Consider the following 17,168-nt stretch of genomic DNA (forward strand, 5'->3'; position numbering starts at 1 on the left):
CTTAATCCACACTCAACACTACCAAGATCTTGCATGGCTAGAAGGGACCATCAATTAACCATTTTTATGAATCTATAAGACCTAAAATGCTTGAAAGGGCAACTAATAAGCTTTGGAGTACTTTATACTCACAAAGGTCCCAACTTTAGGACAAAAGTTCATGAAAACCCATCTATAGAGATCTAGAAGGAAACTCGTCAAGGTATGAACTTTATACCTTTAGAAGATGCACCAAATGGAGTAGTTTCTGGATCCAAAAGCTTACAAGCAACCCCTCCTTCTTCACTAGTCTTCTTTTTCAACAAAAGGCCACCAAAATCACCACCAAACTTCCATACATTCACACACAAAGGATACACTCGATATTAGGGTTTGGAAGGAGTGGAGGTTGATCATGGGAGGCCCAAGGGTGAGTTAATTCCTTTAAATATGGGTGACACTTTAAAAATTAGGGTTTGGTACAGCCTAGGTACGCCCCACGTACTCCTAGTACGCCCATTGTACTAGGTTCAACTCTATGATCATCTCATGCCTAGTACGCCCAGCATACTAGGCTCAACCTAAAAACCCTCCAACTTCAAATGGCCATAACTTCTTCGTTCTAACTCCGATTTCGACATTCTTTATATCCACATAAGGGTATTGAAAAGCCCCACAATAATATCTAGATATCTTGGACTGAGAACTCCTCGAAAAAAATCCATTTCTCATGCAAGCAACCGACCTATGACTTTTCCCACGCTACTCTTCGGACCAAAGCACAATCCATAGGATTTAGGTCACATAACCTTCATTGCCTTCTTCCAAAATATTAAAACATCGCCTTTTTAAGGCCTCAAAACTTTTATGGAAACAATTTCCGGTCCATGACCCTGAATCAAAGAATGGCCCAAAACAGGGTGTTATAAGTACCACCACCGCTTTCAGCCCACCGTCGATCTAGGTTACATCTCTCAACCATCGCTGGAGAATCAGAACGTCGTCGACATCTTCCTCAACAAACCCATTTCATGTCACATTCTCAGGCGACTATCTTCCTCATCAAACCCTTCGAGTCCGAAAACAATCTAGTGGGTGTTGCAGATCCATAGGGAGGGATGCCACGAGGCAACGACAGTTTCAAGATGAATAGAACATAAGGACGACAAGACTGAGGAAGATGGCGACGCCATTGATCGATAAAAGTGAGCTTACCAGATCTGAAGTCCGATGAACAGATCTGAACTCCTATGAATGATGAAATGTCGGAAATGGAGAGAAACGAAGGTGGCGACGAGCTAGGGTTTGCTGACAAATATGGCAACGTTGGCGGTCTGACGACATATACCGGTGACGAACAGATCCGTTGGCTGAAATCCAAATCGATGAAGATGACGACGTTGGGATTTTTGACGACCACCATTGCAGATCTAACTCCAATACTAGGGACTTCAAGATCTGGAAGGGCAAATCACCGCGTGTGTTCTTGGTGCAAACCTAGATCCGATTTTCTGTTGATGTTAAACGATAAACCCATCAATCTTTCTGCAGAAACTAGGGGAAATTAGGATAGATAATCTGAAGGTGGATGAAGAAGATGATGGGTGGTGGTTTTTGACAGATGGTGATGGTTTCCGGCAGATGACGGTGGTTTCCGGCTGGTGGTGGTGGTTTTCGATTGGTAGCGGTTGTTTCCGACGACAATGGCAGGTGGTCAGTGATGTTTTCCTGCAGATATTTTAGGGAGAGAGATGGAGTGGTGTTTGTGAAAGAGAAAGAGGAGAGGGTGGAGTAATATTTACCTTTTCTTTTTCGTTTAATTGTTGTAACAAAAGAAAAAAAAACAAGTTAAAATAGGCAAAACTGCAAACATAAAACATATTGCATTAAAGTAATTAAAAAAATGAAAAAAAAAACATCAAGGTAAAATCCTCATTATAAAAAGTTTCAAAACAAACTAGACCGAACTCGCAACAAAATGAAAATTTTGGACTTATAAAGCCGGTTCAAACCTTTTTAGACCAAAATGACAATTTTGAGCAAACTACAGGGACCATTTATGTAGTTTAGTCAAGGGAGAAAGATGTTTTTTTTAAATTTATTTACCAAACAAGTGGATTTTGAAACATATTTACCATTACGCCTCGTTCCCGAGTTTTAGCAAAGAAAAAGAAAAGAAGAGAAAAGAAAGTAGGAGAGAAAAGAATATAAAGGAAAGGAAAATAAATTTGTCTTTCGTGTTCTCAAGTAAGAGAAAAGTGAAAGGAAAGTTAAAAATTTTGTTCTTTCTCTCCATATCCGTCCAAATCGGAAGGAAAGTGATCATTCCACTTCCTTCCTTTAATGAAACTCGGGAACACTAATTTCTTTTACTTTCCTCTCGCTTCCATCCATTTCCTTTATTTTCTCTCGTTAAGTTGAACTCGGGTGTTAGGGTTATAAGTCAAAATTAGAAGAAAAAGCTAATCAGATTGAACGCACGCCCCTACACCTCTACACCACTGATACCCTCAACGTCTTCTGAGCTCGATCGCTTCATTCGCCCTCTTCGAGTCTGGCCATAGCCAACGTCGTCGACTCCACCACAGAATATCACGGTGAGTACGCCTCCACTACAAAAGACGAATACACTACAAAAGACGAGTACCCTAATTTCTTGCGACTCTTCTTCGACTCCGGCCACAACAGACTCCTGGAAACACCTACTTTCCTTTAAGTCCGACTCCTCCTTTGATTTTCGACTTCAACTAACTGTAGGTTGATTTCTGCAACCATTAACCATATACATGCCTTCTAAACTCAAGTTTCCCTCGCACGTTGTTGTTCCTCACTCCTACAGACCTGAACGCCGATGAACATTAGCAGCACCCAGTAACCATTCGTTTGCCTTTTTCCTTTCCTACTATTATTTGCTACTGGATTCCAACTGTTATTTGATATTGTGATTCCTATTGTGATTTACAATTGTTATTTGCTTCAACATTCATATCTTGAAAGCAATTTTTGATTGAATTTATGTTTTTTTTAGCGTTTGTTGGATGAAATGTTGTTACAATGCTTTGCTATTAAGGTGGGACAACCTGTGATGGTCTAATGGTATAAATTATACTAGTAAAATACATTCCTCTTCCCATCAAAGATATTGATGGTGTTGACATCATGTTTGATGTGCTTCCTCTCTCTATCAAGAATAAGTAACATTGATCTCTATTTAGAGGTTGAAGACATTGATCAAATTCGACACACAAATATAGAGTTTAGGTATAAACATTTGTGGCTTACATGATTTACAAGTTTCTACTTATTTTGGATGTGATAGCTTAGTTTGTAATTTTTGTAGCAGAAATGAACCTGTTGTGCTAGAAGATGAAAGGAACAATGCTAATCGGTTCAAGCAATAGAAATGTTTATTTTTTCCTTTTCGTTTTGTAAGAAGTCATTGTTGGATTTATACCCCAAAACATATTATTCGATTGATGTTGGTTTTGATTTAACATGTCTAATATTATTGTTTATAAATGAACCTTATTAACAATTTAGGACATTTATTGAGATTCAATCAATTTCTAGTGACGATGAAATGAGATATATGTTTGTAATTTTTTTATATAAGTTAATAACAAAGAGTTATAAAAAAAAAGTCAAAAGTTATAATAAAGGGACAATTTCATATATGCCCTTCTTAAATATCAAAATATCATATTTACTCAACTTAATTTCTAAATATCATAATTACCCTTTATAAAATTTCTAAATATTATTTACCATTCATAAAATTTCAAAATATCATATATGTCATTTTTAAACATCAAAATATCATATATTCTCTTCTTAAATATCAAAATATCATATATGCACTTTTTAAACATCAAAATGTCAACGGTAATTTCTAAAATATCCTCCATGTACAACATTATAATAATCAACAACAACAAAGCTAAACAATCAAAATATACATTTCATAGAGAATGTTGAAGATGAATCTTTTTGTTTGTCAAAAGGGCAAACTTCCAACAATTTAGAAGTTCACATTCCATTATCATAGAAGTAAGGATAATATGGTTAAAATTTTTAATTATTATAATAACACTAAGGTATAAAAATTATTATAAAATATTAAAAACATAATAAAAAGGGTTTGGACAAATATGATATTTTGAAGATTTATGAAGGGTAAATATGATATTGAGAAATTAAGTTGTACAAATATGATATTTTGAGGTTTAAAAGGGACATATATGAAAATATCCCTAATAAAAAAACAGTAAAAAATTAAAACAATTGTTAAACAAAGTAAAAAAAATATTGTTTATGTAAATATTCTTACTACTATTATGTTTTGGAAAATATGTTTGAAAATACATATATTTAATAAATATTTTTTTTCAAACAAATCTATTTTTTCAAAAACTCATCACAGTGTTCGAGTGTCCTTTTTTTAGTTACATTTTTATTTTAATTTCATTAAACATATAATATTATCTAAATTAAACCTCATTTTACCGGTGACTAAACTATATAAATGGTCCTTGTGGTTTGCTCAAAATTGTTATTTTGGTCTAAAAACGTTTGGACTAGCACTAGAGGTCCAAAGTTTTCATTTTGTTGCGAGTTTGATCCAATTTGATTTAAACTTTTTTAGAATGACGATTTTACCCTTATTTTTTTGATTTTCAGTTTTTCTTTCTCTATTTATTTACATTTTACAATTTTTATAATTAAAAGTAAAACAAAAAAAGAAAATACTACCCTTATCCCCACCCCCCCCCCCCCACCTTCTCTCTTATCACACTACCAATTATGATATCACCACCACCGTCAGTCACTACCAGTCACCGCTACCACCACTGTTGGTCACCAACAATCGTCACTACCATCGCTTTACCGGTCACCACCAACACCATAACAAGATAAATTGAAACTCAAGAACTACCACCACCATCGACCATTACATATTTCCTGATCTGCAACCATAAAATTTATTTTTCAGATCTAAAAAATAAAACATTACATCTTTCCTAATCTGCAACCATAAAATCAAGAACCACTAGAATTTTAAACTCACAAGAACAATCAAATTTGTGACAAGAACAATCAGATATAGTGTGGAATGCATGAGATAACTACATGGAGAGTGGAATGCATGAGATAATTACAGGTAGAGCTCAACTGATCTCTCTCTCTCTCTCTCTCTCTCTCTCTCTCTCTCTCTTTATGTGTGTGTGTGATGTTTTTCATCCGAGAAACCCTAGAAGAGCTGCACCTCTTCGCAAAACCCCTAGCGTCTCCGAGGATGTACTTAAAACCCTAATCACTGGCGGTGTAAGGTGCCCTTCCCATTTTGGCTTCACGTTTGCAGATCTCCAGCCGCAGTAGTGACCCTCCTATCTGAAAATCTTTCAGTTGAAACCCTAGTTCACTGCCTTCCATGTTTTGGCTTCAAGTTATGGAATCATTCGTCACCACTGTTTTTGTCTTCGTTGAGGTTTCAGGTGGTATCCAAATCTGTTATCTGAAGAAGAAGACGATGTCGTCCTCCCCCTCAAACAACGAAGACGATGTCGCATTCCCCCAACGGACCACCCTTCGTTTTCTCCATTTCATAGATCTGTTCACCAATGTTCAACGATGAAGGGAGAGAAAGAATGGGAACCCTTTGTCTTCTCGAGTTTCTAGCTCCAATCTATGTCTGTCTTTATGCCTCTCCGGCTGTTTCTCTTCATCTCCCTTCTACCGACTTTAGGAGGCGGTGGAAGTGCTACCGGCGGTATCCTTGGTGGTGGTGGTGGTGGTGGTGCTTTGATAAATAAACTTGATAAAAAAAAAAAAGGGTAGATAACGAATGAGGGGTGGGGAGGGGTGTTTAAATTTATTTTTTTTAGTTTATTTTAATAACTAAACATAATAAAAATGAAAAAAGAAAACACCAAGGGTAAATTTGTCATTGTAGATATTTTCAAAATATTTTGGATCAAATTCGTAACAAAATGAAAACTTTGGACCTCTAATGCTAGTTCAAATCATATGGACCATTTGTGTAGTTTAGTCTTTACTAATATCATATATGGATCGAAACAATCTCTAAATATCGGCTCATATATTCATATATAAGTAAATATGTAGATTTAGATAATTTATTTATAACCGCTTAGTTGAGCAAAACTAAAAATTTAACGAAAATAAAAAGGAGAAATGTCATATTAGTCCAACGAACTGGCTATGTTTGTTTAAAAAGTCACTTAATTATTTTTTGTAGTTTAAGAGAATGAAGTCCATTTTAAATGGTTTAAGAGATCATTCTTTTAAATATGCGGTTACCCCTCTTAGTTGACATCCGTTTGTCAATGCTTATGTCCATGTGGCTATGAGATGGTGTCCACATGGACTTTGACCATGAAAAGTCCACCACCCTTGACCTCAAGAGTTCTCAATCCCAATCTATGAAATGCATCTCTTTCCTCCACAAATCCACGTCAAAGACGAGCTTAATCACATGCATAAATGTCGATTCCACTTATTACCGATCATATATCCAACAAGTTTTGTGAACTCGCCTTGCTCAGTCGCGTCAATGAACCATCATTCCCTTCATCGAGCAACTCTCCGGGAGATATGTCGTTGTATAATCGTGGATCCGGGCACATGAAGATATGTTACGCCTTATGAGAAACGTAGTTGTTGGACATTGTGTTGTCGGACCTACTCACTGTAGTTGACGATTTCGTGTTCTAAAATCTCACCCGTCAAACCTACAACTAAATGTGATCGATTCCACTTATTTTTGCACCAATCTTATATCCAACAAGTTTTGTGAACTCACCTTGCTCAGTCGTGTCAATGAACCATCATTCCCTTCATCGAGCAACTCTCCGGGAGATATGTCGTTGTATAATCGCGGATCCAAGCACATGAAGATATGTTGCCCCTTATGAGAAACATAGTTGTTGGACATTGTGTTGTCAGACCTACTCATTGTAGTGGACGATTTCGTGTTCTGAAATCTCACCCGTCAAACCTACAACTAAATGTGATCGATCAAACACACTGTTTCATACTATTTTTCCAAAAATGGCAAAAGCTTCAAACTTTACTTGATTATGTGTCGATCAAATATTTTTGACAGGAACAGAAGTTGGCAGACATGTGTGCTTTAGCGACTTTGAAGGCTATTTTTGTTATTTGAGTTTTTCTTTTACTATTATCTACAAAGTAATTAACAGTTTTGACTATATTTGTAATTTTCTCTTAAAAATATTGTTACTCTGATTGTCTTTTAAAACAAATGAAAGAATGATTTTGATTTATTTAAAATAATTTTTTTACTTGATATTTTTTGTATGTTACATGCTACCATGAAATTATTTTTTGAATGTTACATGCTACTACCATAAAATAAAATAGACGTCACCGGGTTAACACTATAAATTTCCAATTAAATATTCCCTTAATGCTTGATATTTATTAATCCCAAAAATAATGCTTATTAAAAGATATTATAAATTAATAATATATAACTAATCTATACCTTACACTATTAATTTACAAACTCTTAACCCTGGACAAATGAAGACCGAACTGGGCAGACCATCAGCCCAATTTTGGTTCTTGGCTAGCCAAATTCGGCCTAGACTCTTTTCAAACTCGAGTTAGACAAAAACTAACAATGACAATTGACATGCTATCCCAAAATAAACAGGTTTTGGTAAAAGATTTCAATATGTTTAAATAAAAAGGTTGACACGACACGACACAAAATTAAACCTTTAAGGTTGGTGTCAAACTTTTTCAACCTGTCATGACATGATAGGTTTACCAGGTCTACTTACCCACAACATGAGCCTCCCTCCCTCCACAGGTTACAACTTACATGATCTTTTCAAGTTACAAAATCTTTTGATCAAAAACATGTCAACATTCTTAAAAAACCAACACATCCAACTTCACCCAGTTTATGACATTTTTCCTAAAACAAGGCAATTTTTACAAACCGGGGATCGGGAATTGAGTTGTGAGTGCCTCAACTCTCTTTCTCAGATCCGAAACTTGAGCAGTGAAACCAAAATCCGAAGAAGCAACATACTTGATAAAATCTTGTACCTTTGATCCACTAGTCACAGCTTGTTTTATCTCATGTGTGAGTTGCACCCCTTCATGAATAAACTCAGCAATATAAATAAATTCCTTTTCTGTGAACCCACGGGTCGTCATAGCTGGCGACCCAATCCGTATGCCACCTGGCACTAGTGCGCTTTTGTCACCTACAACATTTAAATCAAAACAGTGTTGGTACAAAGACTCGATTTCTTTTTCTTTTACCCCCCTGGGTTTTTTTTGTAAATAAGATCAAATTTGGAGGGGGAAATACGAAAAAAAAAGAGACTCGAATTAGAATTATACCAGGTACAGAGTTCTTGTTCAAGGTGATGGAAGCCATGTCTAGAATTTTCTCTACCCTAGCACCATCAAGACCCTGCATTTATTCAATTTGGGTTAGGGTTAGGGTTAGGGTTAAATTCTTTCTATTACATTTTTGTACTTTTTTTTTTCTTATTAAAAATTCTGTCCAATTGCAACATTGTAATTTCGATTTTTTGGATAAAAACTTCAAAGAGAAATTAAAGTAGGATGCTATAATAAGCAATATCTTAGATTTTCAATTGTACTTATGAGGAATAGAACTAATCCAGTAAACTATATATGGATGGGGGTGTTTCTTTTTGACCTCATTTATTATTATTTTGAAAGAAAAAAGTAACTTACTAATGGCCTGAGATCCACAAGAACCAAGTGGTTATCACTTCCACCAGAAACCAATGTGTAGCCCAACTCCATCAGTCTTTTAGCAAGAGCTCGACAATTAGAAACAACCTGCAACCAACATATTTTATGTTATGTTATTGAAAAGATTTAAAAAAATAAAAAGAAAAAGATAAAATGTAAAGAAAAAGACCTGGTTCTGGTAGGCCTTGAACTCTGGAGACTGAGCATGCTTCAGGCAAACTGCAAGTCCTCCTATTGTATGGTTATGTGGACCACCCTGTTATGATATCAAGTTTTTTTTTTTCAATTATTAAAAATAAAAAAAAGGAAACGGATTGAAATTAGTGGAACTAACTAACCTGCAAACCTGGGAAAACAGCATTATTGATGGCGGATTCTAATTCAATGCCTAAAACAGGATCTTTCTTGAAGAATATCATGCCACCTCTAGGCCCTCTCAGAGACTGGAAACATAATGGAATGGAATAAGTAAGGTAATAATAGAAGGGAATGGAATGGAATGAACCATTCCATTCCTTCCCTCCCCGATTCTATCATCACTAAACACTACCCTAGGACAATAGTAGTCTGATACAGTATTGTTCAGTTCAACAATAAGAAGAAATAGTTAATCCTGTAATTACCATTTTATCATTTTATCTCTAAAAAGTAAAACTAGGAATTTTTTTTTATCTACTCAGTCAGAAGCAATGCAATATTACCTACCTTGTGTGTTGTGGTAGTGACAATATCACAATAATCAAAAGGATTCCCAACCACAGAAGCAGCAACAAGTCCACTAATATGAGCCATATCCATCATCAGAAAAGCACCAACACCATCTGCAATCTTTTCAAGTCCAACAATCATACATGTCATTATTATATAAGAAAGAAAGAAAAAAAAAGTCAATACTCAATATTTTGGTCAACAACATTCAAAAAAAGTATACCTTTCTCATACGAGGATAGTCAAAATCTCGGGGATAAGCACTAGCACCAGCAATTATAAGTTTTGGTCTAAATAAGGTAGCAGTTTTCTCAAGCATCTCATAATCAACCAGGCCTATCATATGGAAAATAAAAAATATTATAAAATGTAAATGTAAATGTATGTAACACCTGACCATTTTGTTGGAAAAGAAAGATATATAACACCTGTAGATTCATCAAGACGATAAGGCATAGATTCAAAATATATGGATGTTCCTGAAACGCGTCTTTTTGGTGTCATGAATCCATGAGACAAGTGTCCTCCATGAGGCAAGTCCAGCCCCTGAGTTTTTTTTTTAAAAAAAAATAATTAAAACCAATATCCATCTTAATATAATATTAAAAAATAAAAAATACGCACCATTATACGATCATGAGGCTTCAGAATGGCTGTATAGACCTCAAAATTAGCAGGGGAACCAGATAATGGTTGAACATTTACACCCCATTTTTGTTCATCCAAATGAAATGCTGCTAATGCCCTCTTTTGGCAAAGAGTTTCTAGTTCATCAATGTGCTCGTTTCCACCATAGTATCTGCAAATTAATGTAAATTATAAACAATTAAACATTATTAGAAAAAATATATATATATTATTTATGTATTGACCTTTTTCCAGGAAGTCCTTCAGAATATTTGTTTGTAAGGCAAGAGCCAACTGCTTCCATAACAGCTCTGGATGTGAAGTTTTCTGATGCAATAAGCTCCAAGCTTCTAAACTGACGTTGCTTTTCATTGTATATTATTGCACTAACTTCAGGGTCAACATTACTCAGTTCATGGTCAACAAACCCATTTCCATCACCTATATAATACAACTCAACAACATTATTATTATAAACAGATATATTCCATCAACATTAAAATCGTTCAAGATTGAGAAATTTTAGTCACTTACAAAATATCTCTTGCAGATTTTTTCAGGTTTTTTTATAAATACTTGTTATTTAATTATTAAACAATTATTTTGTAAGATTGGGCCACTCCACCTCCCTTCTTCACACCAATAGAATAATTCAAATGAGGACAAAAATGGTTAGAACACAGAATACTACAGCTAAACTCAGGGACCAAAAAATTAATTTACTAATAAATTACTTTTTGGTCCCTGGGTTTCACTTATCTTTCCAATTTGGTCGCCTCTTGTAATTTTGGTTCTTATTTGAGGTTTTTGTAATGTTTTGGTCACTGTTCCAAGTAAGACGAAAACTGCAAAAACCAGCTAAACTCAGGGGGCAAAAATGTAATTTACTCAATGTCAGTTGATCTACATATTTTTGCAACCACTTCTACCGATTTTGCTAAAGAGCTTCCTTCGATATCCTCAACTACTTCAAATATTTACTTTTATATATTCTGATTTATAATCTATTATAGTTAAGTTACTAATTTATTTGGACTTTTAAATAAATATTACTATATATCTCTTATTTAGGTGGGGCCTGCCCTTCTGTCTTATCATCATAACATGTCTGTAAACAACTAAAAAGTTATGACTAATTACCTCCTTCAAGAACTGTGATTGGGACAGAAGTAGTGGATGGCTTTCCAGTAACCAAGCTACCTTCAATTTTAGATAATTTACATGGCTTGAGTGATCCAAGATTCAGCTGATGTGGAAACTTAGTGAAACCAGGTCTTTTTGGGAGGAATGTTGATTCCTTAATCCATACAGGCTGTTGAAGGGAACCCATGATAGCTCCAGAGCATGTATTCATACTGCTTAACATATAATGAATCACAATAGAAAACCACATTAAGAGGAGTTACTCTTTTTAAAGATTCATATGCATAGTTTAAGTGTATGCAAAATAAATAAGCAAAATATTAATCACCTAAGCATTACAAGTTTACAGCTTGTTTGATCTTATGAAACACACACAGAAGGGTATCGGGTGTTTGGAATTTTGATAGTTTGGACAAAAGTAATTGTTTTGGGTCAAAATAATCAGATACGGATATATGTATGTCAGTATGTGCTTATATTAACCTTTATTAAGTGATTATTTAATTTTATTCTTCAACTCTGCAGCAATCACTATCAAAAGGCAACATCCATAGTCCAAACGCCTCTAAAATCATGGAATACATTTTCATGCATTGCAACTTCCCATGGATCAACATTTCTTACGAGCCCTAATCTAACTCCACTTTCACCGCAACCATTATCCAATTTTCAACAGCAAAACCACTGTCAAGTAAGCTTCGAATCCGCAATTAAGATTAGGCATGAACAAAGTCTCCAATTACAAGCTTTAGAAATACGCAAAAGCTATAACAACAAATAGAAACTACAAATCTAATACTAACAACATTTCCACACACTCCATAGAATCTCGATTGTAGATAAGGAAGTATACAAACGATTCCAACCAAAACCTAACAAAAAGAGGCATAAACGTGAAAATAAACAACATTGGTGCATGCTATCGGCGCAAACTAACAAAGAAATGAAGCATGTTTACAGAAACTACAGACATCAAAGCGCAAAGCTACCTTCGAAACCAATTCAGAAAAACAGTGTTCGTTTAACGCATGCATGTGAGTACCAAATGAGTGAACGACAACAGATTGAGTAGAAAAATACCTGCGCTTGTATTATATGTTATCCGATCAAAATTTGACTTCGATAAACAGATTGTGAAGTTTGTGGCGAAAGAGTAGAGGCGAAGGAGCGAGGGTTTGCTGCTGGCTGCTGAGGCGAGTGAAGACTCGAGAGTAGTGCAGCGAAATATCGAACCGCTTATATAAGCGATTGAGCGTGACTGGGTGTGGGACGCTAGGGCTATGTATGGCTTACACAACTACCGATAAAAAAAAATCTTCCTTACGAAAGTTTTTTTTTTTTTTTTTTTTTTTTTTCCACTTGTCAATCTCACATAAGTTTTTGACACTTGTCATTTTGTGTTATTTTTAAAATAAATATTATCCACTTGTCAATTCCTGATTTGTTTCAGTTTTTAAAATTAAGCCATATACTTATTTCAAAAAACTAAAACAAATCAGGAATTAACAAGTGGATAATATTTATTTCAAAAATAACACAAAATGACAAGTGTCAAAAACTCATGTGAGATTGACAAGTGGCAAAAAAAAACCTTCATTTATTAGAGAGGATTTATTTATTGTTTACACTTTAATGTTTAATTTTTTTTAAATCAACCCGTGTAGTTCACGGGTCTCACACCTAGTAATATTATAAAACTAGCTGAAATATATAAAGTTATATAAAAGGACATATGTTTCTATAATTAATTAAGGGGTGTATTTAAATTTTTTAAAAAAACTCATAAAAAGCTAGTCCAAATAGCTTTTCAAAAAGCTAGCTTATAAGCTACTTTTTGGCTTACCAAACACGACAACATAAAAAAGCTCAAAAAATAAACTAGCTTGGCTTACCAGCTAGCTGTGGCGCGTCAAACATAGCCTAGAACAAAGACGATCGAACAAAATTCTTTGAGAAGTCCCGCTCAAAGACTCATCTTTGTTCTTTTTTATTTTATTTTTTAATATTTAATATACTAATAATTAATAAAAAAAAATAAAACCTCACCATCTGTTTTCTTTGCGGTTTTTTATGGTTTTGAAAATTAATAATCGCACCGCACCAAAAATTTGAGGTTTTTAAAAAACATAAAACCTCACCATCTGTTTTCTTTGCGGATGTGGTTGATAAGGTTGTGCATGGGTCGATTTTGGATCCAAACCGAACCCAACCCGTAAATAGTCGGGTTCTGGTTTTCAAAACCCAAGAGGTTCGGTTTCTGGTAGGTTCAGTTTCTCGAGTTCTGGAGTCGGTTTTGGCGGTTTCTTGGGTTCAACCCATAAACTTACGGGTTTTAGGTTTAAACCCATAGCATAGATTTTTTGGGTTTTAACCCATTTTCCTGTAATGAAGTAAGAAGTTAAATACTTCAAAAAACACCAAATTGAAATTAAATACTTCAAAAAAACATGAGTCTTACAGCCAAATAGTCTATTACAAGTTATAATCAAAGCCCGAAATACTTTGTAACACCCGAAAATTTGAGAAGCAACTTTGGGTATAATTCATTTTTGAAAATTTGACACGGCGTGTTGGAGGCACCAACACGACATGTCTAGATAAGGAAAAAACACAGGTTTCATTTGGGCAACAAGCGTGCTCCTCTTGAAACACAGAGTGTTGATGGTTGGGAATGAAACCCTAATTTTTTGGGTTTTGCTCCATATTTAAAGGAAAGTGGAGGATATGGTTTGTTCACCTTAGCCCCCCATTAGTTCCTAAAACCCTGAGAGAACCCTAATCATTTTTCCCTCTCGTTGTGAAGCTAGTTTGATGTTTTTGAGGAAGAAGGTGGAAGAAGGAAGTAAAGATCCAGCAAGCAAGTCACATCCTTCAGTTTGGCACTCTTCTGGACCTTTGTAAGTGTTCAAGATCCGATTTTTATCATTCAAAGTTGCTAGATCGAACAATTTTTTCCCTTGTTCTTCTTGTTCTTGGATGTTAGAATGGGTAGATCTCATAAAGTTTGAAACTTTATAAATCTCCAGGTCACGGTGACCTAGTAGTGCCTTGGATCTGATCTATAATCGAGTTATGATGCCATGCTTAGAAGTTAGGTCATAAACCCTCATTTTGACCTAATATGGGTTCAAGACATACATTGGACATGTATGTCTAAAAAAAACACCAACCTTTGGCATGGTTTAGGTGTTTAAATCTGTAACACCGTGATTTCTAAAAATAAAATTTCCATTTAAATAATCAATTTAATATTAAAAACACTTGTTTAGAATCTTATTCACATTCGAATTACAAAACATAGTTCCATTTTTATTATAAGAAAAGACCAGGATCCTCCAAAACACAACTCTTTCTTCGGTGTGTACAATCGAACCGTTGCCATCCCGCGTTACTGTAAGAACCTGAAACATCATAACATAAACAACGTAAGCACGAAGCTTAGTGAGTTCCCCAATATACCTTACGCACATACGCCCTCCGGCCCGGACCTTTCAGTCCACATAATATTGCCTTCCGGCCCGGATCTTTCGATCCACATAACATTGCCTTCCGGCCCGGATCTTTCGATCCACATAACATCGCCTTCCGGCCCGAACCTTTCGGTCCACAAGATAATTGCCTTCCGGCCCATACACATACATAACACATAATACAAATACTCTAACACATAAAGCACATATATCATATATCATACCTGACCTTTCTGTCACATAATACCTTGCCTTCCGGCCCATATATAAGCATGTATATCACGCGTAGCAACTAACTTTCCATTCATAGCATATAAGCATAACACACAACATACTTGACCTTCCGGTCACACAATCAAACCCTTCCGGGTGAGGTATAGTGAGAAGACTCACCTCGCGGTCACTGGGAGATAGCAACTCCCGAAATCCCTTGCACTTGATCCTCCGAGCTCCAAGCTCCCTGTCTCATCATATATCCCTTTTTAGCACTTCTATCTTCCACGTTAACTGACCCTAAGAAATCACACCAGTCAACTCTGGTCAACAGTCCATTGTCAGCTCGACTGGACTCGGCGAGTTCCCTGGCGACTCGGCGAGTCTGGTCGTCCTCACCAATTCCTGCGGAATCCCTTTCTACTCGTCGAGTATCCCTCATGACTCGACGAGGTCCTCGTGGAAGAATCGCGGGGCCACCCCGACTCTACTCGCCGAGTCTGATGAACAACTCGGCGAGTCCAGTAAATCTTCAAGCTACTCGCCGAGTCTGAAGAACAACTCGGCGAGTCCATGCCATGCAGACGAGCAACTGCTTCCTGAAATACGTATGGTCCCGAAATACACAATCATGGGACTTCTGGACCTCTAATCATCCTATTACCGGGGTATAAACTCATGTATAACAACATAATAATCCATCAAATCACCAAATGGGTTTCATAAACCCTAATCCCATAACACATCAACATAGCAGAGGATAATTCGAGTTCTTACCTGAATAATGTGTCCTCTGTGTCCCCAACCCTCAGAATATGACTCCCTTGCTGCTCCTTTAGCCAAAACTCCTCTTCTTCTTGCCTAACAACTTCTTCAAGGTCAATAGTGGTCTTCAAGTTTGCTCTAGATGTCACAGTCGTTTAGGGTTCTCCACAATCGGCCAAAAGACGCGAAATGACGACAATACAACCCTTAAATACGACCCAATACGAAACGGCTAGGGTTTCTGCTGAACAGCGTCGACTCGCCGAGTCCATATCGGACTCGTCGAGTCCAGTCGCGAACCCACGACCCGGTCTGCGATCCTACTCGGCGAGTCAAGGCTCCAACTCGCCGAGTCCCTTCTTAAAACACCCCCAAATCATAATTATATCAATATTTGAAATTCCGGGCTGTTACAACTCTCCCCCACTAGAACTAGACTTCGCCCTCGAAGTCTCACTCTGAAAATAGCTCTGGCTGCTGCTCCCGCATCTCACGTTTCGGCTTCCCTAGACACTACCGATCTCTCCCGAGACCGCTACTGAACCAATACCAGAGGTACCTCCTTGTTCTTCAGAACCTTGATCTCCCGATCCCCGACAGCCACTGGCCTCTCGACGTAACACAGGCTCACATCCACCCAATCGTTCTCTAGTAGAACCACTGCTGACTCCTCCGCTATACACCTCTTCAACTGCGACACCTACCAGTGTCATGGATCCGTCCCAATTCCGTTGACAACTCCAAATGATAGGTCATCCTTCCTACCTTCGCACCTTCACGAAAAGACCCAACATACCGGGGCCCCCCATTTACCCCTCTTCCTAAATCGAAGCACCCCGTCAGAATTGCGAAGTCGCTGACCTGCATCACATACTCGTAACGGCGTCTGCCTGCATAACTTTCCTGATAACTCTAGACGATCACTAACTCTCTTTAACCTGCTGAGTCTGCTTTGCCAACTAAAGCCCAATCTCTGTACTGTCCACCTCTCTCTGTAGCCGAGAGTTACCCAAGATGCAACTATGCTCTAAATCCCAACAATCACTCGATCAATAAGGGTTAGGAAACCATGAACCACCGGATCCCCGATCCAAAGTCCGCTTTGTCCATCCCGGACCAACTGAGAGATCCACTCTCACTCCCAGAGCAACTCTCACAAGTTCTCCTCTTGCCATCATATACACAAGCTGAACTCGCCCTAACCCCCGTAGGTTGGAAAACCCGATACACTGATGATATCCTCGAACATCTCCCCAGCTGAACCACTACACCCACCCTACACTCTGATCAGGATCACACTGAGAATTTAAGATTCTCTCTCCCCCTGCATCCCTTCTGAGCCTCAACAGACATCCCAACCGGATGGGTTCCTAAACCACTGCCGCGAACACGACGCTCAAAACCATACTCGAAAAACTCTAACCATAACTCTGCTCTGCAGCTTTCACTTTCGTGAACTTGCACCCCCTTCAGAGTTACATA

At 37.0% G+C, this 17,168-nt stretch overlaps 1 protein-coding gene across 1 annotated transcript; it reads right to left on the bottom strand.

The window, feature by feature from the left end:
- Positions 1-7,676: 7,676 nt before the first annotated feature.
- LOC111891699 (serine hydroxymethyltransferase 3, chloroplastic) lies at positions 7,677-12,487 on the bottom strand. The gene is made up of 12 exons (XM_023887766.3): positions 12,319-12,487; positions 11,236-11,450; positions 10,341-10,536; positions 10,093-10,267; positions 9,897-10,014; positions 9,692-9,804; positions 9,466-9,588; positions 9,099-9,203; positions 8,930-9,016; positions 8,740-8,847; positions 8,377-8,449; positions 7,677-8,237 (listed from the first exon to the last, which is right to left on the bottom strand). The coding sequence occupies exons 2-12, from the start codon at positions 11,447-11,449 to the stop codon at positions 7,960-7,962; spliced, it is 1,590 nt and encodes a 529-aa protein (XP_023743534.1). The 5' UTR covers position 11,450; positions 12,319-12,487; the 3' UTR covers positions 7,677-7,959.
- Positions 12,488-17,168: the final 4,681 nt, after the last annotated feature.

Source organism: Lactuca sativa, chromosome 5 (genome assembly GCF_002870075.4).
Source record: "Lactuca sativa cultivar Salinas chromosome 5, Lsat_Salinas_v11, whole genome shotgun sequence".
Taxonomy (NCBI): Eukaryota; Viridiplantae; Streptophyta; class Magnoliopsida; order Asterales; family Asteraceae; genus Lactuca; species Lactuca sativa.

What these genes read in the sequence shown, in the direction of transcription:
- LOC111891699 (XM_023887766.3), bottom strand. Translation starts at nt 11,449, where the DNA reads ATGAATACATGCTCTGGAGCTATCATGGGTTCCCTTCAACAGCCTGTA. An exon ending in TCACTACCACAACACACAAG is followed by an intron (nt 9,204 to 9,465) that starts GTAGGTAATATT and finishes TTATGTTTCCAG; the next exon opens with TCTCTGAGAGGGCCTAGAGG. An exon ending in TTGTGGATCTCAGGCCATTA is followed by an intron (nt 8,450 to 8,739) that starts GTAAGTTACTTT and finishes GAATAAATGCAG; the next exon opens with GGTCTTGATGGTGCTAGGGT.